This window comes from Sinocyclocheilus anshuiensis, unplaced genomic scaffold, assembly GCF_001515605.1.
Source record: "Sinocyclocheilus anshuiensis isolate Anshui unplaced genomic scaffold, SAMN03320099.WGS_v1.1 scaffold3, whole genome shotgun sequence".
Taxonomy (NCBI): domain Eukaryota; kingdom Metazoa; phylum Chordata; class Actinopteri; order Cypriniformes; family Cyprinidae; genus Sinocyclocheilus; species Sinocyclocheilus anshuiensis.
Window position 1 is genome coordinate 261,343 of NW_015548205.1, and position 26,976 is coordinate 288,318.

Sequence of the window (26,976 nt, forward strand, 5' to 3'; positions counted from 1 at the left end):
CTGCATATATTAATTAAACGCCTGACAGCACATCCTTAGTGCAAACAGATGCGTGTGTAGCGCCTGTCATGACAAATTATCATCTAATAGCAGCTGCCCAGTGAATCATCATTCTGTTTGGTGGGCGTTAAGAGGACGTGTTCTCGTTTTACTTGTTGGTATACGTAAACATGCGTTCAGATGGACGTACGTTGGCGTTTTTGAGACGAAAGGAGCAGCTCAAACGCGCATGGAGAAGCCCGCGTTCATTTTAGCCTACCTCTTAAACGCGCGTGATGCTCTCAGAATCCCCTTTCTAATGAATAATCCAAGAGCAGACGCAAACTGCACTGGGTGACAGTGTTGCCAAACCCCTCCCTCAGAAAATCTCTAGAACCACCCTCAAAAGTCTCCATTTTTCACAAAAAGTCGCCAAATATGAAAACAAAGCAAATACAGGTAAATTTGGTAAATGTAAAGGAAAGTAAATATACATATATACTTTACAAATGATAACATTATAAAAAAATATAACAAAATATTAAATATAACAAAAAATTCTGAAGTGAAATTAGGAAATGCTTGTGATCTGCAAGCACATCAAACATGATGGAAATGATGGAAAGACACAATGTTGGGAATTTGTTTTATGTGTCACCAAAGTGCATCCCTGTCCTGCTCAAATACAACAGAAAAGAGATATTATGACTCTCCAAAAACAAAAAACAAACTTATTTCAGTCGACACACTCTATTACTACAAAGTAAGTGCAAAATACTGCATCCCAGCACACATGACACGATGATGCACTGTGTCTCTCTCTCTCAGTATCTGGTTGACATGACTGTGCATGAATTGTGGTATAACTTTTGTGTCCGTGGTTAAAACAAGATGTTCATTTTTTTCTCCGGCATCTTGATTGATGCTTATAATGAAATTGTGGTGTGCGTCATGGCAAGCGTGGCGTACTGGTGTCCCAAATCCCCCAAAAAAATCCCCAAATTGGCAACACTGCTGGGTGACCAGTCAAATCACAGCACGCTTCTGTTGGGAAACCATTGGGGTCCTGCTTGTTTGGCTTTCTGTTCACGCTTGAGCTATGTCCATTGTCCAGTTCGCAAACGAATCGTTCTTTTGAACCGATTCTTTTTTAAGGAGTCAGTCGAAACCATTTGCGAAGTTGACTTCGACTTATTTAGGAGCTGAATTCCCAAGTGAGATGGGAATAATATTGTTAACATTTTGGTGGATATCATAATTAAAAAAATATATTATTATCAATATTAAGAAAATTGCTGGTGAAGCTGAATCATATGTTTGAATAATAAACAACACAACAGAGAATCAAAAACTTACAGTATAGTGAAAACTTAATTAGTCTTGTGCTAACGTAATCGATTAAATTGATTTGCAGAGTATTTGGTATTTGTAGCTCATTTAACAGTAAGCAATGCCTTGGTGATTTTTTAACAAAAATGGGGATCCAATATGAATAATAACCCAGATAGCACGTCTGCAAGATGTCTGTTAAAGATCGCTTCGTCTGGAAAGCATCTGCAGTGTATAAACATCTGATAGACGTCTTTAAGATGTCAGTTTTACATACATTCAAAATCATAAACATCTTAAAGACATCTTCTAAATGTCTTTTTGACATCTGATAGGAAATGTAGACATATTGCAGATGAGCAAACACTCTAAAAAATACATCTTGCAGATGTAAATGCAGACCAGACATCAAATAGACATCTTCGTGATGTACCTATACTATCAGGGAATATTTATGTATTAATGGAATTTATATAACAAAATATTGTTAATAGTGTTTGAACAATAAACACTACAACATCTGACTATACAACCTTATAGTGAAAATATAATGATAATTCATTATTATTATTATTTATTTATTATAAAAAAAAAATATTGGAGCTGCATGAAGTGCATCGTGTAATGGTGCAGTGATATTTTGGCAAAATTTCGCAGGCGAAAAAAAAAAGAAGACTAAAGTCACTAGTAAGCACGTTTTACACAGAAGTCACTTTCAAACGAAGCAGTTTTCTGTTGGTCAGCTTGAACCTGTAACGAAATCTGCATTGGGAAAATCTTTCGCCCTCACACATATTTCCAAATCTTGTGGACCCATATTGAAATTGTTGGATTTCACCCGTGAAAATTCGCGGAAAGCTAAACGTGACCGCAACTTAAAGGGGTCATATGATGCGATTTCAATTTGTCCTTTCTCTTTGGAGTGTTACAAGCTCTTGGTGCATAAAGAAGATCTGTAAAGTTGCAAAGACTAAAGTCTCAAATCCAAAGAGATATTCTTTATAAAAGTTAAGAGTCAGCCACGCCTACCTAAAACGGCTCGTTCTAACACGCCCCCACATATCTACCTCACTATGTGGGAAGATTTGCATAACGCCGCCCAAATGTTCACGCAAAGAAAGAAGGCGTAACTTTTATTCTTGCTGTAGTATTGTTGTTGCTGCCGCCATGTCGTGAAGGAACTGTGTGATTCGTTGTGAAAGCGAAACTACTTTGTTTGGCCTTCAAAAAGAGGACGATAGTCCAGCCCGGGGTCGTCACATGTTGTTGCCGCAAGCCCTCTGGACGCTCCTTCGTCGAATCCGCCGGCCGTGCCGTTCTCATTTTTCAGATCGATGAGCTTTGTAAAAATCGACCGTTTCAAAAAGGCGGGGCATAGAGGAGAAACAATAATGTACAGTATGTGGAAAATAATGTGTTTTTTGAACCTTAAACCGCATAAACACATTTCATTACACCAAATACACAAAATAATGTTCTTTTTAGCAACATCATATGACCCCTTTAACACTTTTCAGAAATGACTTAGAATCGATTTTTGAACCAGTTCACTGAACCCGTCCGAACGAATCGATTCGATAAAATGAATCGAATTCCCACCGCTGGTGCACGTATTCCCCACCCCGAATTTCCCTGTTCAACTACCGCGAAGGCTCGGCTCCTGAGTATTAATCACATCACGCTGATAACCCTCCTGGACCAGCGTCGCGTGCGTCATAAATATTCATGAGCGACTCCTTCACCATAGTAGGACGGGTGCATTCGAGTTCCCGGCCCCGCCTCCCACTCTTCCCAGCGTCTCTGTGTGTATGTGTGTGAACTCCTTGAGCATTCACGATCGCCTCTAATCACCGATCTCCAATCAAACACCAAACCCAGCTACGCAGAAACGCTGCAGAAAACGCAGATAATGGAATACCGGTTTTCCGAATCCATGCCCAGTGAACACTGATGGATTAATTCGGGAATAATATACATCCATCGCACGGTAAATTGTTAGAGCAGGTCGGAGGGGTGAAATGATGAAGCATGTGGTAGTGGCAACCTGCCATTGTCTCGTGCGTCCGGTGATATTTTGTGTCCATTTTACATTTGTTGGCAAAGAAACGGGGATATTTCTTAACACGCATGCTACATCTAAAAAAAAAAAAAAATTGCATATAAAAATGCCGTTAGTAATGGTAAATCATGCACAACTTGGGTTGTTTGGACGCCTTGTGAAAGCTACATGTTGTGAAACAAGTGATCTTCTCATCCTAGTCTTAATGGAGCATCTCTGTGATGATTGACACCTGTCCCCGTGGCATGATGCATCAGTGATGTAGAAGTAAAATGTACTATTATGGAAGTTTCGAAGATGTTGTGCGTCAAGCGAAATAAATAACTTATACGACGCGTCTTTTTATGAAGCAGAATCGTGTTTGATGATTTGACATTTATCTGATTTGTCCGAATGTCATCTGTAGCGCCAGTAATGCTGGGCACACAGATGGGTCCACATAGCCTTTGGGTTCAGTTCATAGGAAAATGCATTCAATCAGATTCAGTGATTAATGTAGTGATTCACTGTATCCTACAGAATTGTGATGATCATTTGGGATCTTTCTGCACCAATGCAGGACTGTAGTATATTGTGAAGACATAAACATGGTCACATGATGGGGGAACCCTCAAGTTATTGGGACACACTTTGCATTGCATGTTTAAAGCATGGTCTCTGGTTGCTGTGGTTGCCCAAATTAAGGGTTGTGAAGCTTGAAAATAAATTCACTTATAATGATTACAGGCATTTTGTGTGGATTTTAGTCACACTCGACCTGAAATCACCCAGCCTCGCAGCCTAATATTATACACTCTCAGAAAAAAAAAGTACAAAAGCTGTCACCAGGGTGGTACCTTTTCAAAAGGTACACCTTTGCGCCTTTATTTACCCCTAAAGGGTGCATTTTGGTAGCTTAAATGTACATTTTAGTGTCTGAAGTTTACATATTGGTATCTTTTGCAAGGGTACTGCCACAGTGACCTTTTTTTCTGAGAGTATATTAGTGGTTAGTAAGCTGGTGTTTATTGGATTCGTGAAATATGGGTGTTTTTGTTCAATTGAGCTCTCCGAGTGGAGATAATTTGAATTGGGCATCTGAATGAAGTCTGAGTTGGTTGTTCAAACAAATTACTTGTCTTTTCATAGTTTAATTCTAGAGTGACTTTTTGTGCAATGGAAAGATTTTACTAGTATTATTATTTGTTTAGCTAGATTTAGCTATCATATAAATATGCTTATGGAGCAAAAAGTACTGTAAGTCAATCATTGTCTGATTTTTTTGCCAAGTAGGACATGCTCCTGCATCAGCATCTTTTGTCATTCCTGTCAGACTAACCCAGCTGTAACTCTATTAGCTGCTCTAAAGTCACAGAAAAATGACAGCTTGGTAATAATGTTGTTGAAGCTCCGTCGCCAGCCCTAACCCTAAAATCTGATTGGTTGACAGGACTGTTGTTCCTGGACCAACAAGGATGTTGACGAACATAGCTTGTCTAGGACAAGGAAAAGCCTACAGAGAGACTCATTTAGTAACATCTGTTCATGAGACGTGAACACATGGCTGATAGACAGACGCTAATCTCACAGTATGCCTGAACTATCAAAGACTGATTCCTGCTGCTGGATTTAATTTCAGTTGTAGTTCAACATGGTTACTATCATTGAGCAACTACAAAATGTATTGCTAAAATGTATGTTAGTACACTCTAAAAAATGCTGGGTTAAAAAGGGACAAACCCAGCTATTGGGTTGTTTTGACCCAGCGGTTGAGTTCAAAACAACCCAATAGCTGGGTTTGTCCCTTTTTAAACCAGCGCTGGGTTATATTTAATCTAGCATTTTTTAGAGTGTATGTAAATAAGAAGGTAACGCTAGAGAGTTTTTGCATTTGTCAGAGGCCTGGTTTAGGGTTTCCAAAGTCGTGGAACACCTGGAAATTGAGCAAATGTGAGCCGCCACACATGATTTACTGTATACTAACCTCAGTATCATGTAGGAAAATCTGCGAGACTGAGACAAGTACAACGTTTGAGCACACATTAACAGCTCATCATGTTTGCCAAGGGTTTATTTGTCGATTTTCATTTGGAAAATGTCCTGGCAGTGTTTGAACAGCATGATATATAGACAAGTAGTTGATTGTTTAGTTGTAAAAGCACCATTTAATCGAAAATGCTGGTCAGATATCCATCAGGTGTGAAGTCGGCTGTAATGCTGACCAGAGAGACAGGAAGATGAATAATACTGAGATCCGCTGTGACCCCTTTAATTTTTCTGAAAATGAAAGAATTAAAAATTAAATTCTCTAAGGCAGATAATCGGAAACGCCTCAGTCGAGATTTTAATTACTCAGCAGTTGAAATGCAAAGGAAAATCACGGTTTCCCCATAGAACAACTTTTTGCGGGGCACTGCTGACTTTCTCGTATGCCAGTAATGGATTTTCCCCGACTGTTAATTGCTGGTGAAGTGGAAAGAGGAAATAGTGCGCAGCTCTTGAAGGGTTTGAAGCAAGAAGTATCCACGCGAGACGCTTTAGATTTATGAGTTAGTTCCAGAGAACACATTTAAACTGAACTCTGCTTGACTGCACTTCATTTGCTCATTTCTGTGCTGACATATTTAAAACAGGTTAGATGAATACTTAACACATCACACAGTTAAAAAACATAATTTAGTGTGTCAGTAATATATGTGAAAGTGCTGTTCCATATACATGTTAAAACTAGTTTTTATGTTTTCTGCTGAAAATGTCCGTGGTTTTTCCCTTTCAAAGCTTTCTAGGGAGTTGTGGGTGTTATTAGGGTGACCTGCGTGGTTGTTGCTCTGTGGTCACTAGCTAGTTGGTTGTTATGTAGTGTAGTTGAAAAAATACAGGAATTTTCACCAGATTACTTGAATAGCTATATTTGGAAAGAATTAATCATTCTGGAATCATTGTATTGATTTTGTTGGTGAGTGTATTTGGCAGTTTATCGTATGTGTTCATCTGCAGCTTGGTACTTTGGCATTGCAGAGTTCGATTTTCAGTAAATGAAGGCGCTCTGAAATGCTGAAATACTGTCGTATTAAAGGGATAGTTCAGCCAAAACTGAAAATTACCCCATGATTTACTCAACCTCAAGTCTTAGGTGTACATGAGCATATAAATGGCAACTTAGGTGTATATGACTTTCTTCTTTCAGATGAATACAATCATAGTTTTATTAAAGAATGTCCTGGCTCTTCCAAGCTTTATAATGATGAGATTTTGAAGCCCAAAAAGTGCATCCATCCATCATAAAAAGTACTTCACACAGCTCTGGGGGTTTAATAAAGGCCTTTTGAAGTAAAGCAATGCGTTTGTGTAAGAAAACTATCCATATTATAAACCATTATTACCTCTAGCTTCCTCTAATACACGCATTCACGAGAGAGTGGCGTTCCAGTGGATGACGTATAGGACGTAGGTGTAGTGTAAGCTTCGGTGAGAAGTGATGAACATGAACGCGCAGAGGAGAGAGCAAAACAAAACACCGGTCACGAATTATAAGAACAAAACAAGGATTTGTCAAGAAAAATGTTGGAGGATTTTGATATAAGCCAAGAGGAGACTGGATTTCCTTTGCTGTAAACAAAACTTGGTTCTCGCGAGACTAGCATATTCTCACCGGAGCTTACGCTACTCCTACGTCCTGCGTTATCCGCTGGACGCCACTCTCTCATGAATGTGCGTACGACAGTCAGCGGAAGCTAGAGATTACGAATAAAGTTTTAAACAAGGATATTTTTCTTACACAAACACACCACTTCTCTTGAGAAGGCCTTTATTAACCCCCTGGAGTCGTGTGTGGTACTTTTTATGATGGATGGATGCACTGTTTTGGGCTTCAAAATCTCGACCCCCATTCACTGCCATTATAAAGCTTGGAAGAGCCAGGATATTTTTAAATATAACTCCATATATACACATAGGATGGCTTGAGGGTGAGTAAATCATGGGGTAATTTTCATTTTTGGGTGAACTATCACTTTAAACCATATCACGAAATTGACTTTATTTTGATATATGATGCAGCCATAATTAGGGGTGTGCGATATTGACAAAAAATAATATTTGTATATTTTCTGTGATTTTATCGATAACGATAATTAGACGATATTTTGCTGAGTGTGTTATTGTGCGGGTATCTTAAGGACTGCCGTGGACAGCTGACTCCTGAAGTTTTTGATATTCTTTATATTCTGTGTGGTGGTCAGTTCACACTGAGAGAAATTAATCTTTTCCAATATGAGTTTAAATTAATTGTTACCTTTTAATGGCCATTTTTACCTTTTTCTAAAAGTGTGCTTTATCTTTTGAGTAAAATTCTTACATTTAATCAGTGAATTAGAATAATAAGACATCTGGGCTGTTACCAAGCAAATGAAATCAGTATCAATAAAATTAATCTTTGCAATGCAGAGGCAACACAGAAGCTGTGTCTGAAGTGGCATTTAGATGTATTTACACACTACTGTTTAGTGCAGGACATGAATGCTTAAACCTGCAATTACAAATGCATAAAAATATTTTGATATATTAAACATAAAACATTGAATACTGTTATTCGAAATTATCTAAATAATAAAAAGAAACTTTAAATGTGAATTTTTGTTGTCGAAATAGCGCAAAAATGGGCAATATGGTGTCTAAAACGTAAGTATCTTAATTAACATCTTGTTTTTTGAACTGTTGTAAAAAATCAATAGGCTATTTGTGATCATAGTCATTTCTGGAGAAAAAAACGGCACTTTCTGCATGATATTGATTAACTATATTAAATGATATAAATTTATACATTTTCTCTCCCCATTTTCTCTTGAATTTGTGATAATTCTAAATGCATTTTAATAGACTGAATCATGCAGTGAAAGAAAACACACTACATGCGCACACGCACTAGTCTAGACTTCACGTAATGTATGCGTGCGCTCTGTAGGGATGTTTTGAATGGTTTTTGCAAAGTAGGAATGTTTTGAAAGGTTTTTGCAAAATACTCGATAATGTCAAATCGCACATCGTTAAAACAACAATTACGATATTATCGCAGACGATGTATATCGCACACCCCTAGCCATAATTCATAACGGTTAGTAATATCTTGTAATGCACTGCTACAAGCTCAGTCAAAAAACTTATATCAGTATTGATTACTTACACAACGCTAAAACAAAAACTAATCCTTAACCCTAAACATAACCTTAGCATAGCGTCAGTATCACATCCCGATGATGTAGGTAACATTACTGTTTGCCACGATCGGATCCGACCATTTTTTAAAGTCTAATCTGTTTTTGACAGGCATGACAGCATGATTGAGTTGACCAATTAAATCAGCTGTGGGTGGGGTTTGCGCTTAACTGGTTTGCGGAAAAAAAATCACATGAAAAACACGAAAGATGGCAGATGAACAAGAGAAATGTAATTTTTTTTCTGAAAAGTACTGTTAAAAACGGATTATCAAAAATGAAAAAATGTAGGATTGGGACTGGGTTAATTGTTTGGAGGCAGATCTGAATCTGAGCTTGCAGTTGATTGTATGAAATGAGCAGGGTTTAAGCGGACTAAATGATTGGAGAAGTCTGGTATCGAACACCAAAGAGTAGTCTGTCATTTCATTGGAAGGTTGAGATATGACATTTTAATTAAACATTACTAGAATGTGAAATGCGCACAGACGATTCGTACAATAAGACCAGTAAAATGCATTTAGAATATAATCTGAATTTCCATTTCATGATGACTTTAAGCTTAGAGTATCGAGTCGATTAGCTTAGCAACTATTGTAATCAAAAGTGTCTAAAGTATGCTTTGTGTGAGGAACACTATTTGAGTTTCTCTAACGAGTTTCTGCTTATGAAGGGCATTCCAGTTCAGCCGTAGACAGGAAGGTGGCTTTCTAGGCTTAGCAACAGAGTCTGTGTGTACCAGTTGGTCCTCCATCATTTATCTGAGCTGGGCCTCATGAACCCCCAGTCCATTAGTGGCTTCTGACTGGTATCGCATTACACTGATGGCAGTCAGAGAGACGTTGTGATGGAGATATGTCACAGCCGTTCCCCCGGGGCAGCGCTTGGATCTCAAGCTCAGATACGCCAGCAGGAGAGATGCTGTCCTGGCTGGGATGGACACAGCCATAGGGGCTTTATCTCTCCTCAACCTCTGTGGCAAATAACCCAACCTGAGTATTTCCCACACATCCATGCATATGTCATGCAAACAGGACGTTTTTGTCTTTTGTCATATTTGTGTGGCTTCTCTGTTTTGTTTTTCCCAAAGGATAAAATAAACCAAGCTAGCTGTTTTTAAACTCCTTTTTGAGTGCTTAGTCAGGGATATTTTAAGAATAGTTAGTGGTGTTTGCTAAGGCAAGCATTAGGCTACTATTAATATTGCTCATACTTGGGGGTTTTCGAAAAAAAACCCAGACAGTTAATAATTACTTTAGTGGATAAAATCCTGCACCGTTTATGCTACATACATGAATGATTGTGTGGATTGTTGAGGAGAGGGGTTCTAATACTAATTCTAATACTAAGCACTTGGTATTATGGATGATAAAGCATAACATCTCATGTTAACACTGAAGGAAGGACCCCAAGCCATAGAGACCAGAATATCATACTTGTGGGTGGACTCTTTTGACTTGGGCCAGTAAGCTCCAACCTAGCAATGCCCTAGCAAACACCCACAATACCCTAGCATCATTGCAACGAGTTTGGCTCAGGCAAGTGCAACTCACATTTCCTTCAAAAAATTAAAAAATCTAGTTCTTTATACTCTTTCCTCTATGGATCCAAACTAAGGCTTTGTATAATAAAGTTGAAGACAATTTAAAGGAAAAAAGAGCATTTCCCAAAGTATTATGGCACATTTGATCTAAGTTTAGATTGTTTGTGTCTCTGTCTGTGTTTTATTTCTATGCAAGGCGCGATGCTGATTCGTTTGTGCTGTCACATTTATCATTTTTTAACAAATCCAGTCATTTCACAAATGCTATGTCACAAATTTGCAATAGATTTGAGTTGACCAGTAGAAAGCTGCTTGGTTTGAAAGTGACTTCTGTGTAAGTTGTGCTTCATACATCACTAAACTGTTTACAATAGACAATGGACCTTTTTGGTCACAGAATTTTGCAAATGTGACCGCATGTTTAAACATCCTTATCTATAAGTTTGATTCTTTTAAAAATAATTTGCATGGATATGAAATTAGTTAATCAAAAACTAACCTGCAGCATTTAGAAAACTATTAACAAAAGTGGTTTGACAATTTAAGACAAAAAACTTGTCAATTTCTGGTAATGAGAAATTCAAATCAACACTGGTCAGTGTATTTTAATGTTAAATGCTAAAGGGTCACACCCTGTAAATGTAATTACCTCCCTAGTGTCAACACACAGTGCCACCTTCTGTTTGGTATTCAAGCCTATGCCTTCACAAAAAATAGGAAGTCATAAACATTGATAAGCGACCTGTTTTCTTTTTGTGTTTTATGTTTGATGTGCTGCAATGTCACAGTTATTCCTCCGTCTCCTTTTGTCTTCGAGATCAGCCCTGCATACTTTCTCGAAGCAATAGACAGCCTGGTGAATGATGTGTCTCCAAGATTCACGATCCAAGGCTATAGAGTGGACTCTTACCATAACCTGTCAGTGGGTCTTGCTGTAGAGTCCTTGAACCACTTTTTCGGTGCTCCTCTGTCGTGATGGCCAGTGGCAAGTACACCATGTAGCACAGTCTTAAGTAGGTGTTCCCTACTAGGTGTTTTTTAGGTATTCCCTAAAAAAATGAATTGCGTTAGTTACTTTTTATGGAAAGTAGTGTTACATTACTTTTGCATTACTTTTTCTCTTCTGGACTTGGCTTGCTTGTTTGTTTTTAATATAAAAAGTTCTATTTTTGGCAAATGTAAAAAGCCCTTTCACACCAAAAGTGAAATGAATAAGCCTCAGGCTGAAGGAAATGTAAATTCAAAAAGCTCAAACAAACTTTTCAGCTGTACTGCCATTCTGGATTGCATGAAGAATAGGAAAAGTTCAACACTTTCTTCTCCATCACAAAACACAAATGTTATTTTCATCTAAAGTCAGTTTTGCTTATTAGTATGGTTGAATTGGAGCATCGAAGGTCAGCAGTAAAGGCATGGGTTAATAAAATGGGATTAAATACATAAAGTATATTTGTGTAATTTAACATTTAATTATTGCATCACATTCTGAGTTTGCTTTTCACTATTTTTATTCATTTTGAGGAATACTGAATCTGTTTTTGTGCAAGTGAGGTGAGTAAATGCATGTTCACATTTAGTCTATAACTCCAAGAAGCATAATGCGCACACAGCGCACATACCTACTCATGATTTCTCTCAGCATTAGGACAGGAGAGCTGCCAGTCAATACATGGGGTAGCAAAGTAACTGTAAAATTAATACATTAATTTACTAGTTACTTGAAAAAAGTATTCTGATTACGTAACTCGCATTACTTGTAATGCGTTACTACCCCCAACACTGGATGGAACGGAGGCAGCACTGGTGGAAGTGCTCAAGAAGCTGCAGGTGGTGACGGTAGATGACCCACGACCCTGAGCCGTGCAGGAGGGTGGTCACTACAATGGTTCTATACACACGGATCTTGTTGTTCCAGACTCTTCTGTACAGTCTACCAAATGTTTGCCGGTCTATTTTCAATCTCTTTGTCAACCGTGGCAATGACGCATCCCAAGTAGCAGAACTGTCTTCAGCTCTTTCTCACCAGTGTTGATGTGGGGAGGGTGGTAATATTCCTGAGGTGTGGGCTGAAGGAGAACTTCTTTTTCTTTCAAACTAATCCAAAGAGCTCAGAAGCCTCTGCAAAGCGGGATATTATGTGCTGCAGAGCTGCCACTTTATGGGGAACAAGGACAGTGTCATCTCACAGAAGGATTTATTTCAAACACTCAACTGACGTTATGAGTCGCTTCAGATTGAACAGGCTGCCAGCGGTGCGGTGTAGGATGTCGACGCCGTCCTCGTCATCAAGGTCAACCGCTTCCGTTTGGAACAGGGGTGTCAGGTTTAGGGCTGCACGATAAATCGAAATGGAATCGAGATCGCGATTCGACAGAAGCTGTGATTGTCATGCGTATCTTTCAGTGAAGCACAAACAGCTGTCATTATCGCAAACGATTTCTTCGATTTCAGAAACGCGCAATAAAATCAATAAAAGCGATTTTTTTGCGTAACTTGTCAGTGAACTACAACTATGTGTAGTAAATTCTGCTCCATCTGAAAGCACGTGGTGATGATTTCCAGCTGATTACCCATGCTCACACAGCGCACATACCTACTCATGATTTCTCTCAGCATTAGGACAGGAGAGCTGCCAGTCAATACATGGGATAGCAAAGTAACTGTAAAATTAATACATTACTTTACTAGTTACTTGAAAAAAGTATTCTGATTACGTAACTCGCATTACTTGTAATGCGTTACTACCCCCAACACTGGATGGAACGGAGGCAGCACTGGTGGAAGTGCTCAAGAAGCTGCAGGTGGTGACGGTAGATGACCCACGACCCTGAGCCGTGCAGGAGGGTGGTCACTACAATGGTTCTATACACACGGATCTTGTTGTTCCAGACTCTTCTGTACAGTCTACCAAATGTTTGCCGGTCTATTTTCAATCTCTTTGTCAACCGTGGCAATGACGCATCCCAAGTAGCAGAACTGTCTTCAGCTCTTTCTCACCAGTGTTGATGTGGGGAGGGTGGTAATATTCCTGAGGTGTGGGCTGAAGGAGAACTCTTCGATTTCAGAAACACGCAATAAAATCAATAAAAGCGATTTTTTTGCGTAACTTGTCAGTGAACTATGACTATGTGTAGTAAATTCTGCTCCATCTGAAAGCACGTGGTGATGATTTCCAGCTGATTACCTTTTACTAACAGAATGCGCATGACAATCGCATTCGATTAATCGTGCAGCCCTACTGGTGTTGCTGTGTTTATCCGGCTTCGATTAGTAGCGTAAAATAATTTCCACCTGCATTATTGTCAAAGGGCTGTAGTTAGTTTTGAGAAGAAAATTAAACTAACTTTGTTGAACTTATTTTTAATGTTATTGATTTTATTGTTGCGCCTTGTTTATTATGATTAATATCCAATCCTGTCTACAATATAATGCTATCCAGTCACTGCACTCAAACCCAGAGGATAATAGAAATCCGCAGGATACAGTTCTGCTTTGAATTCACTTCTTTAGACGTTTCAGATGGCCTCTTTGACAGGCTTGTTTCTTCTCTCAAAATCCAGGTACAGTCATGTAGCACTGTGCTCCAGTCAAAAATGGGGAAATGCTACTAACTTGCTCAGATGACATATTGTTCGGATACATAGGACTTTGTAGGACTTTCTTCTTGCTGTCAGCGGGTCTTGCTGTAGAATGAAGGGTCTGCTCTGAAATGTTCACAGGCAACCATGGGCTTCCCTCGAACTCTGCAAGTAACCTGCAATTGTATAGATATGCTGATAGAGAGGCCAGATATTCATAGTACAGAATTAAGGTGAAGTGTAACCGATAACTGGATACTTTTTCACTTTCTCAAGAAACATTTTCTAGAACGACAATAAGATGAGTTATTATAGTTACACAAACCATATAATTTATGTAATTATTTACTTAGTTTCATTGCGAGAAAGTGAACCAACTCCAGCATAAGACTAAAAGCAGCCTAATGTTTTTAATATGACTGAATTTGTGTTTAACATGATAACAAATTAATAGAAACATCGTAAGTTACTAATTACTTAACATTTCCTCAGTTATTCAAAAAGCAGCTACAGAAAAAGAGCAAAGAAAATTACATTACCAAATAACATCATCACATGCTCAGTCTAGCGCGTTATGCACTTTAAAAACACTCCCGTTAAAATCAGTGAATATACACTGTATGATGAATAAATCTCTTATACTTGCATCGCACATAGATCTGCACTTTGTTGTTTATGAGGAGAGAATTTGTGAATCAGAATTCAGTCAGTGCACTCTGAACAACGGAACTCCGCTGTTTATGTGATGACTCATCTGAACGCCTCTGATTGGCCATTGCGTTCATAAGCTCAGCATAATTGAGTGTGATTGGTTAAAACGCACAATACTGTAAAAACGCGGAAAAATAAATATAATGCAACCAATAAGCCCTAATATTAATTAGATAGTATTACTAGCCTGATAATAATAATACCATTAATAATAATAATAATCGTCTTGCTATCGTCAAAGGCATCAGCCACAAGCAATATCTCTGACTATCGTCGATACACGATACTATCGTCTATCGGCACAACCCTACAATAGACCTTTTTCACAGTCCGCGTGTCGTCACATCCGGCTTCGATTAGTAGCGTAAAATAATTTCCGCCTGCATTATTGTCAGAGGGCTGTAGTTAGTTTTGAGAAGAAAATTAAACTAACTTTGTTGAACTTATTTTTAATGTTATTGTTTTTATTGTTGCGCCTTGTTTATTATGATTAATATCCAATCCTGTCTACAATATAATGCTATCCAGTCACTGCACTCAAACCCAGAGGATATGACATGTTTGACAAGATGATAAAACCAGTTATTTTTGAATAATCAACTCTGGGCTGAAAAATATTAATTTATTTGAACTAACTCAATTTGATCTAATATGTGATGATTGTGTCGGAAAGTAAAGCAAGCACATGAAAGCAATGCTAACATTATTACTGTTTAATTTGCACAGTCTTTACTTGTAGTTAATGTTTTATGAGATGTATAACCTCATCCGATTTTATTGCTCTTTAATGTGATATGTTGTTTGCATTCAATTCTTGCATTTCTTTAATAAAAAAGCTGATCTGTGCATAGATATATACAGTAGATTGTGCGCTACCGATAAATGTGAAATATGCATCGGAATAACATGATAACATTTTTCTTTGTTTCATCATACCTGATTAATGATAGTAAACTGTGGTTGATATGTTTTGGTGAAACATATGTGATGAATTGTACATCAGTAAATCACAACAATCCTGTGCTATGGGCATTGCCATTCATACAGGTTACAGCGGAAGTTATTTTACACAACTATACGAAGCTTCCACTTTTTGAACGGTGTATTCATCAATTTGTAAAAAAACGTATGTATTTCCCTAGAGAATGTTTTGGAGATTCCCATCATCAAGTGCCACTTTTAGTATGTTATATTTGTCTTAGGGCTGGACGATATGGCCAAAATTTATATCACGATATATTTCTTAATTTTGGTCGATACGATAACTTTTCCACGACATTCTAATTTATTGAGATGCACCTGTAGATAGCGAACAGGAATTAATTATTCATTTAAAAGTTAAACTGAATGTGTAGCTGCTTAACAAAAGATTGTATTTCCTACATAGATGCACTTTATATGTTACATCAAAGGTTATGATATTGAAGTAGATGTAAATTCAGGCCATGTGGGATATGTGGGTTGTTTCAGAAACGGCTGTTTGTGTTACCCAAATTCTGTTCCCAGTTTTGCCTCTTCAGGAAAGAGTTTTCAGGTGCTCTGAAAGCTGTTAACAATTTGACAATGTGCATCAAGGGACAGACGTTGAACAAGCGATGCTAGCAGGAAGGAAGGGATTTAAACTACTCTGTATTAGCATAACTGTACTGTACATTCCAGACCTGCTAGATGTGAAGCAATGACCAAACAGCAAGTGTTGTCAAGACCCTTGCATTGACCAAAGTGTTGGACCTACAACAGTATCAGTTTGCTAGTGGTAGTAGTGTCATGAATCACTGTCTAGACTGGCAGGGCCCAAATAAAAGGATATTTAGTCAATCATAGATGTAGCACTTCAGCACCAGCTTAAACGAGTAACGAGGACTCCAGTTTTTCAAAGAACAGCCGATGGAGGAAGACATTACTGCTACATGACAAAATTGTGTTCGTTCTCTGTAATGAAGATAAATTATTTTGGCATTTTAGAAGTGTAGAGAAAAGCTCTTTTATTGTTTGTTTGCAGATGCCAACTGACCCTTCGCAGGGAGTTTGATTGACAGGCGATCTGACCAATCATAACGCCAAATTCACCATTTTGTTTGACAAACAAATCAGACAGGAGAGTAGATTAACGTCGGTGGACTTAAACATGAAAAATGGTGTGCACTGACGTCTTTCTGCGGTTGAAATAAAATACCTTCTGATTAGGGCTGCACGATTAATCGAATGTGATTGTCAAGCGCATTTTGTTAAAAAAGCCGGTTCTGTAATCAGCAGGAAATCATCATCACGTGCTTTCAGATGGAGCAGAATTTACTACACATAGCCGTAGTTCACTGACAAGTTACGCAAAAAATTCAATCAATGAAAGCAGTTGAATCTTCTGTTTATTCAGCTGCAGCGATAGGCATTTTCTGGGTTTCTTCTGCAAGGCGTATTTGGAGTTTCAGCGCGAGAGCGCCCTCTGGCCTTTGGATGGAGATTTACTGCTGATCACAGAACCCTGCTTCACTGAAAGATACGCATGACAATCGCAGCTTCTGTCGAATCGCGATCTCGATTCCATTTCGATTTATCGTGCAGCCCTACCTCTGATGTTCATTCGTGTAACATGTTTATTCCGTTCTTTAAGTACTAAATATGAAGAGATGATCGGTTCACGTTCTGCTTGAACTGAGGCGCTACAGCGATCTGTCACGACACATTAAAGAGCCACAAAACACTATTTATTGTTTGAATTTCCTAAGAAAAGACAAAATTGTATTTTTCACCGCGTGAGAACATGATGTGTGGCGTTAGAGCGGCATGGCTTGTCGGACATAGCAACAGTAACTAAGCGGGGCGGGTCTTTGCAAAGGGTCAATTGTTTTAAAGTTTTGTGACTAAAGCAATGACATAGAGATATTTTAAATGTGGCTTAAATGTCCATATATTTTTGAGACATTTTTTATGCTGCCTGGATAAACGTAAAACTACTGTTTTGTCAATGTCTGTCACATGCGGCTCACAAAAATAAGTACACGAGCAGCACAAACTTCTGCACTACACTGAATTATGATGAAATTTGTGGCATAACTTCGCTCTGTGAATGTGTGTGTGAGATGTGTATTTGCCTTAGCAAATGTATTGGAACCAGCATTTGTTTTCCATCTATGTACACTTTCTGAGGAAAAAGTTTGGATCAGATGTGAGCTGTTCTTCCGAATCATTGCCACAACAGCTTGCCTCACCATCGAGCTCCTGTAATTCCAAATGAGACTGTGCCACTAGCATCACCAAATGGAATTGCCAAAATAATAAATGATTTCAATCAGGTTTCCCTAAACAATTCTCTTGTGGTAAGTAAAAAAAAAAATCACTCTGCCCCAAAGCTACCATGTGTTGTGGCATCAGGCTGGTTTTGATTGTGCCACAAAGCCACAGCGTTTACACTTTTCTGATGAAACAACACAATATGTCTTAGTCTTACTGAGATGTTTCTGCTTATAAAGCTGGGGTAGGAGAAAATATTTTAACATAAAAAAAATGCTTACTTCTGCTTACTTGCCGCCCTAGGAGACAGCAAATTTCCATAATGAATCTCGTGTGTAAAAATGTTTCTTCTTATTTCTGTGTGTACATTTTTTATATATGTATGGATGATAAAGGAAAAAGAGAAAAGCAGAAAAAACTGCTTGTGTTTGTCCTTGAGTTGCTGCACAGTTAAAGTCTTGCTCTTTTCTATAATCAGGTTTCCCTAAACAATTCCCTTGTGGTAAGTAAAAAATAATCACTCTGCCCCAAAGCTACCATGTGTTGTGGCATCAGGCTGGTTTTGATTGTGCCACAAAGCCACAGCGTTTACACTTTTCTGATGAAACAACACAATATGTCTTAGTCTTACTGAGATGTTTCTGCTTATAAAGCTGGGGTAGGAGAAAATATTTTAACATAAAAAAAATGCTTACTTCTGCTTACTTGCCGCCCTAGGAGACAGCAAATTTCCATAATGAATCTCGTGTGTAAAAATGTTTCTTCTTATTTCTGTGTGTACATTTTTTATATATGTATGGATGATAAAGGAAAAAGAGAAAAGCAGAAAAAACTGCTTGTGTTTGTCCTTGAGTTGCTGCACAGTTAAAGTCTTGCTCTTTTCTATGTCGTTCTGGCTTTGGTTTGTTTTCTTTCCTCCACATAGAACCAGAAGTCCTGTTTTTGGTTGCTCTTTTCAGATCCTCTGGGCATTTGTTGTGAACTCCTATTTGTTGTGGTTGTGATTATTCTGTTTGGGTGTTTCAAAAATAATTTTAAGACATTTAACTGAATTGTAGCATTTGTAGCCATAAAACCCAGACAAGAATTAGCATTTTCAATGGGTTTCCTCTTACTTATTTATTTAGTAATATTTTTCCCCAACATAAATGACACAATGACACATTCTGTATACAGTATTTTTTTTGAAAAACGTTTCTTCTCGTCACTACAGCTTATTACAAATGTTTTCTATGTGAATATATGTTAAAATGTAATTTATTTCTGTGATCAAAGCTGTATTTTCAGCATCATTACTCCAGTCTTCAGCATCACATGATCTTCAGAAATCATTCTAATATGCTGATTTGCTGCTCAAGAAACATTTCTGATTATTATCAGTGTTGAAAACAATTGTTTTCCCTAATATATTTTTTGGAAACAAACCACTTTTTAATTTTTAATTTTTTAGGATTCTTTGAGTAGAAAGCTCAAAAGAACAGCATTTATTTGAAAACAATCTTTTGCAACTTTGTATCTTTACTGTTACTTTCAGTCAATTCAATGTGTCCTTGCTGAATAAAAGTATTTAAAAAAAATGCTACTGACCTCAAAACATTTGAATGGCAGTGTTTGAGTTTTGAAGCTGTTGTTTGTTAAAGGAAAATGTGACGTGAAATCACTTTACACAAGTAACTATTTCTTGATTTTCCACTTTCATTCTCCTGTTTTTCCTGTGTCTGCATTTCACACAATTGTAGTAAATTCGTAATTGTTAAGCACACTATTAATTTGACTATTTTTACTTATTTCTCCTTTAGATTGCCAACTGTGGAACTTTGACTGAATCAATGCAAAATGGCTTCAGATAATACACACCATAGTTACTCCATCATACCATGCTTCATATTTGTGGAGGTAAGTTTTGTTTTACAGCCAAAACAACTATATAGCTGCATTTATTCACTTGCTATTATATTCTGTTCACCAGTTATTATGCTGTCCCTTCCTCTCTCATATGACTTTAAGATGTCTTTTCATTCTGAAACTGGCCGGGTATTTAATTAAAATTTCTGTCAAATCTATCACTGGGAACTGTGTGTAGGCACTTCAAAGCGCTCGTCTCCCTCAGCCAGTCGAGCTGTGCATATCTCTCAGACAGGACTGTTGGGTTTGTGAGATGAACCGCTGTGCCATTTGCCTGAACTCGAGAACACTGGATGCCAGATATCCAGAGCTGTGAGCTGCTGATACTGCAGAGGAGTATTCAGGACATCCAGCTTTGTACTCAGGCAGAAATATGTGCTAGTATGGGATCATTAACCATGTGGAGGAGTTGTAGCGTAGTGGCCAAAGATCTAGTTTCTAGCCCTGCAAGTGTTGCGCAATAAACTATCACCACTGGATCCTTGATCGTGATGCTTAACCCTCAGGTTACTCCAGGAGTGCTGGGCAATTAGCTCTGTAATACCTGGAGAGAGAGATCTGCCAGTTTCTCATCTAGCTCAGGATATATTGAATGCTTGTCAAAAAGAGGCCTCTTTCTCCACTGACAGTGAACGTCAACAGTGCCATTATGTTAACTATTAGGCCCTGTCCACACGAACACAGTTATTTACAAGCAAACGCAGCACCAGGTCACTGAAACCGAACATTTTTGAAAACTCCTGCCAGGGTGAAGATTTTCAAAAACTCAGGTTGCAGTGTTATCGTGTAGACAGCGAAACCGGAGATTTTGGCTTGTGACATCAGAGCATGCATCGTTATCTACGCCTATTGGAAACTTTTTCAGGCTTCTGATTGGCCAACATGGCTTTACGGTTGAGATTATATCGCCACCTGTTGGCTTGGCATGCTCTTGACAGTGCTTCATAGCATGCGTTTGCGTTTTCATTTGGACAGATTTTTTAAAAAATGGAAGAAGGAAAAACTCTGTTTATAAAAATACCCGTGTATGTATGGACATGGCCTGAATGAATAGTAGGGCTGCGACAATAAATCGATGCAACGCAAATCAAGAAATTATTTTGCTTCGATTCTGAGATTTTACGAATGCATCGCGATTCTCTCTTGAATCGATTCTGAGCTTAGTTTTTAACAGCAGATGGCACTGCGTGCTTTAGAAACGGCCGCACTCTTCTTGCTTCCTGTTCCTTGCACACACACCACTTGAACCTAATATAATCAAGTTCGAAAAGGTTGAAACAAATTACAAGGGTGTTCACAGTGGGCTGTGTTTACATTAATCACGCATCATAAAAGCATTCTGAGCCGAGACGCAAGTCCATTTCACCACTTACGTTACTCAGCCGAACGCACAAGTGCTGCTCTTCGTGAGTATTTGTGTGTGCGGTTAGAAACTAGCTTAGAGTGCCATCTGCTGTTAAAAACTGAGATCATAATTTATTCCAGAGAGAATCACGATGCATTCCGAAAATCTCAGAATCGATCCACGAAACGCGATGCATCGATTTATTGTCACAGCTTTAATGAACAGTTGAAAATTTCTTGGTAGATGTTGGTGGGTGGGCATTTATTGAGTTCCACAAAGCTGGATTCTTCAAATATTCTTAAGAATATTATTTCTTCATATTTTTTTCTCGACATATTTTATTAAGAATAGATTGAATTCCCAAAAACACTTCTTAAAATTGTTATTTTTCCTAAAACATTTCTTAAGACTTAAAACAAACTTCATTGTTTTGGAAAGAATGTTCTAAAAAATTATCTCAAATAACTTCTGAATGTTAGTATATCCTCCAACTTGTCTTAAAGGGATAGTTGCTGACCATCTTCTGATCATGTTGTTTCTGTTGGCCAGTCATTGGACCTGTTTTTCACTGTTTGACAGATAACAAGGCAAAAAAAGTGATGCGTAATTGGCTTCTGCTATAAGATCTTTTATATTATAAGATCGTTTTAAAATAAAAATAATTAGGTTTTGTATGCTTGGTTCAAAATTTCTGTTCGAATATTTGAGGCGATCTAAACGTCTGGCTTCACCAGTAATGATGACCGTATACCTGGAGCACACCACAACCATCTGTTGACCTATTTTCACTGTTAGCTCTGATCAAAGTAATATTCACGCATTGCAGACTATAATTACACCATATGCATGATTACTGTGTTGGCTTCAGGGCAATTTCATTAATTTATTAAAAAAAATTTGGTGTTTACCCATGATGCATTACAACAGTGTTTTGGAAAGAATTTTCTAAAAAAACATCCCAACTAACTTCTGAAAGTCAGTATATCCTCCACCTTGTCTTAAAGAGATCGTTCACCCAAAAATGAAATTACCCCATGATTTACTCACCCTCAAGCCATCCTAGGTATATATGACTTTCTTCTTTCAGATGAATACAATCGGAGTTATATTAAAAAATCAGTGAACGGTGGTCGAGATTTTGAAGTCCAAAAAAGTGCATCCATCCATCATAAAAAGTACTCCACACGACTCCAGGGGACTAATAAACCATAATCTCGAGTTTCCTCTGATTGTCGTACGCACATTCACGAGAGAGTGGCGTTCCAGCGGATGACGTAGACGTAGCTTAAGCTACGTTGAGACTATGCTAGTCTCGCGAGAACCAAGTTTTGTTTACAGCAAAGGAAAACCTAAGATGGCTTGAGGGTAAGTAAATCAGTCACATTTTTGGGTGAACTATCCCTTTAAATCCCCAAAGGGGATTGCACTCAATGCTGGAATACACAACAAAACAATAGGCATCATACACTTGCTGACTTTTCTCAAAGTATCAGATATGTTGGATGTTCTTTGACAGGATGGAATCATAGTCTGTAGCTAAAGAATTGTAGTCTGTGCACATCATACACAATATTCATTGAAATCTGTTAGCTCTTACTTTTGGCAACTAGCATCGACTTGTCCAGACTGCAAATCAGGGCAAAAGTTGTGTTAGTCCAGTAAGTACAGCAGCAAAAGAAAAGGCATAAATCTGGATAGAATTTCAGTATGATATGTACAAATATGATACCAATACCAATTTTGTGTTAATGCTCGAATAATAATTTTGTCTGTATCGCCCAGCCTTACTTGTATCTGTTTTTGATTTTTAGTTGCATACTGAATGTGCACTTGAATGACATTTCACTTCCTCCTTTAGTGGCGGTGATTCTTTCCTTTTGTGACTGCGTGCAATAGAGGAATTACACATTGGCAGCAAAGTACCAGACCGCTTGCCAAACGGCATAAGAAAGAAGTAAAATGTGTATCTATGTTAGCAGCTTCTCAATCCGACTTCAGTTGGGACTTCCCATGCAAACGTAGATAAAACACACTTAAAAACATGCTTGCCACAGAGGTTCCCTTTACAGGACGAATCCTCTATTCCTCAGTGCTTTCCACTAAATAGATGTGTGTGAATGTGTGTTTCCTTTGCCTCTGGATCTGCTTGGAGCTTTCAAGACACATCAGAGACGGAAACTAGGCCACACAGAGATGATCATGCAGCCTAATGCTCGCTAGTGAAGACGATGAGAAATACAGCCGTGCGCAGTTTCTTTAGAGAGATTATTCCTGTGAAAAGGCACCCGATCCGAGAAGCGTGTCCAATATGCTGACATATGCCAGCTACCTTTCTCTCCCAGCTCCTGACTGTGCAGGAACTGGATGCTGGCCATCTTCTGATCATGTTGTTCCTGTTTCTGTTGGTCAGTCATTGGGCTTGTTTTTCACTGACAAATAACAAGGCAAAAAAAAAAGGGATGCGTAATTGGCTTCTGCTATAAGATCCTGTGCCTAGTTTTAAAATAATTTGGATTTGTATGCTTAGTTCAAAATGTATATTCGAATATTTGAGGCGATCTACACGTCTGGCTTCACCAGTAATGATGGCCATATACCTGGAGCACACCACAACCATCTGTTGACCTATTTTCACTGTTAGCTCTGATCAAAGTAATATTCACACATTGCAGACTATAATTATACTATATGCATGATTACTGTGTTGGCTTCAGAGGCAATTTAATGAATTTATTAAAGAAAAATTGTGTTTACCCATGATGCATTACAAACCTTTGAGGCGAATGCTATGTTTAAGCAATGTTTGTTGAAACTCAGAACGTAAGCATTTTGACATCTTACAGGTCTGGAATGAAGGTGTCGAATCTTATTAAAATGTGTCGTGGCATGATGAGGATAAACAACTAAATTAACAAAAAAGTTTAGGTTCAAGAATCAGTTCAAACGGTTTCAGTGAACTGATTTGAAACTCTGATTCAATTTGAATCTAATTTAACTCTGATTTTTATGTGGCTGTGTGGTATTGTTCATATTAAAATGCTTTACTGTGTAGGCAAATATACTAAATAATACTTAATGATATAAATGAAAATAATGTAATAATTGTTCTTATTAATTTAACTAAACCGATTTAGTTTATAAAAACATGCTTTGTTTTTAACTAGATTTAAACATTATTCATTCATTCATTCATATTGCACATTCTTTTTTGCTTTATTGGCCAGTGCATTTTATACTTGAGAATCAACTTCGATAATAGGGGTGTAACGATACACTCATGCCACGATTCAGTTTGATACTCAGTATGGATCTCATGGTATATTTCTCATCTCATACAGTATTGATACACAATACTGATCTCACGATATGCTAAAAAAGAGATTAAGTGGGAAATTTATGTAGAATAATAATTTTGAATAAATTTAATTTACTGGTAAAATCAGACATTTGGCATTATTGGGACTATCAAATTGTAATTCTGCATTAAATTATCATACATTATAATCAGCATTATAAATAGTTCTGTCATGACAACTCTCGGAGGGATTGGCATGGTAATGTACATGGCGATGTTAATGTATTTGGTCTTGGAGGAATAGATCTGCTACGCTGCTGCAGCAGAGCAAGTACTGAGACTTGCTACTGCCAATACATCCACAACATGCTGATGTGAGCATGTAAGAAATACTGCTGCTGCAAATATAACACATGAAATAATCCCCATATAGCATTCATGAATCACCTCGTAGCAGATCTTTACAGGTGGAGCTGGGGAAGGTGGAGGGTTTCTGAAGCAAGCTGCAACTGCTACGGCAAGCACTAGTCATATATTTGAATGTTGAGCAGCGAGCTCATTGGCTACCGATACAGGAGAGAACCAATCAGCTGTGCCATGTGATAATGATGTCATTAGGTCAGATTGAGTTAAACCTATCGGACTGCGCCATCTAGAGTTTCATGCCAGAACTCTGTATTAGTTTAAATGTTTTGCACCTGGTATTAATATGTGAATAAGGTTTTTTTTTTTTTTTGATCACAAGTGGTCAGTGAGAAATACAGGTGTAAATGGGGTCCAAAATGTTGTCATCGGATTGCATCACTGAAACCACATGGAGGTAGTCAGAAACGCTCGTGACCCCATTGCAAGTAGTGCAACAAACATGAAGAAAGATATCAGATAAACTGACCTTTTTATATTACATAAGGTAAAATGCAGCTTCATGGTCAAAACAATTTTTGCCTTGCAAATGTTCTCAACTCACCCACCATTGGCTGCTGTGGGAAAAGTTTATTATGGACCCTGCCTTCGAGATAGAACACTTTGAACCTGCTTCTTGAGATCTGCTTCCTGCAAGCCACCCATTCCCCAATAACATCAGACATAATTAATTATTCATCCTAAAAGTCCAGCCACAAAGTGCTGCGCTCTTGCTCTTCAGCCATCCATTGGGACTTTGAGCTGTGCTTTTGTGTCTCTCTGTCTATAAAAATAAAGATCTAGTTCTTTGAAATTTTTAAAGCTGATGTGTGTTATTTTGTTATATTCAGGACACATTTTCATTAATGTTTTATTGTACTTAAAGCTGTTTTATCAAGCGACATCCTTCATCCTCCTGACATGTATTAGTTGTAATCTAGGACTGTGCAAACTGACTTTCAGATCAGGTGTTCACTTTTGATTGCAGGAAACTAAACATCATTTGAAAGGCTAGCATTGTAGGCCTCAAGGTAGAAAATACACTACAACATTCAAACCACTGACAGATGAAGTGAATAACACTGATTATATCATTACGATTTCACCTGTCAAGAGGTGGGATGTATTAGGCAGCAAGTGGCCGGCAATTTCATGTGTTGGAAGCAGGAAAAATGATGAAGTGAAAAGATCTTAGGCCCTGTATACACCATGGTATTATGATGCATTTTTTTTGTCGATCCAATCACAAGGGGACAACACTGAACAGAGGTGTAAATGGGGTCTGAAATGTTTTGAGCTTGTCCACTTTCGACCAGTTCCGGAGGTAGTTGAAAAAGCATTCGACCTGATTGCATTGGTCGAATGCGTTCGAAACTCCTCCTCTCTGCTTACCAATGGTGGAAAGAGTACTGAAAAATTATACTCAAGCAAAAGTACCATATTCCAAAAAGGCCGGCTGAAGCAGTATGTTTCATTTGAAGATGAAAAAATATAAAAAGCACACCAGTCCTGATTGTAACACAAATCCATTGCGTTCGGTGTAGTTTTGCAGGTATTATAACACAAACCAAAGCTGCTGCTCTCCGTATCATTTTCCATTGTCTCCTTTCATAAGTATATTGTGCGAACTTATTGTACAATATTAGATCAAAAGATCAGAAAAAGCCCATGTACACCTCCCATAGACCCTCCCTTTAAAGGAATCAGGTGGATAAAAGAGACAGATTAAAACACCAGGTGTGAATGGGAATGTGTCTCCCTCGTTGTCTTGTGATCTACCAAAACACATCTTAATACCAGGTGTAAACAGGGCCTTAGTGACTTTGACAAGGGCCAAATAGTGATGCCTAGATGACTTGGTCAAACGACAAATCTTCCCGGGTATTCATGGTGTGCCCACCTAACGTAGTGCAAGGAGAGATTACTGGTGAACCAGCATCAGGGTCATGGGTGCTCAAGCCTCATTGAAGGCTAGCCCATCTGGTCTGATCACACAGCAGAGCAACTGTAGCTCAAATTGTTGAAAATTTCACAGTGCATTGCAGTTTGCTGCATATGGGGCTTTATATCTCAGACCACTCACAGCGTCCATGATGACCCCTGTTCTCCACCGAACACACCTACAATGGGCATAAGTAATGGAAGAAGGTTGCCTGGTCTGATGAATCATGGTTTCTTATAGATCAAGTGGATGCCCGGGTACATGTGCATCGTAAATTTACCTGGTAAAGAGATGTAAGGGTGTACTATGGGAAGAAAGCAGGCCAGTGGAGGCAGGGTTATGTTCTGGACAATGTTCTGCTAGGAAACCTTGGCTCCTGGCATTCATTTGGATGTTATTTTGACATGTACCAGCTACCTAAAGATTGTTACAGACCACGTACCAGTACACCCCTTCATGGCAGTG

At 38.3% G+C, this 26,976-nt stretch overlaps 1 protein-coding gene across 1 annotated transcript in view; it reads left to right on the forward strand.

Annotated features, from left to right (window-relative positions):
* Positions 1 to 3,096: 3,096 nt before the first annotated feature.
* Positions 3,097 to 26,976, forward strand: part of plppr1 (phospholipid phosphatase related 1) — a 43,384-nt gene continuing 19,504 nt past the window's right edge. The window contains exons 1-2 of the mRNA XM_016440229.1: positions 3,097 to 3,295; positions 19,422 to 19,518. Of these exons, the coding sequence (XP_016295715.1) occupies positions 19,459 to 19,518 (60 nt within the window). The 5' untranslated portion in view covers positions 3,097 to 3,295; positions 19,422 to 19,458. The remainder of the gene's footprint in view (positions 3,296 to 19,421; positions 19,519 to 26,976) is intronic.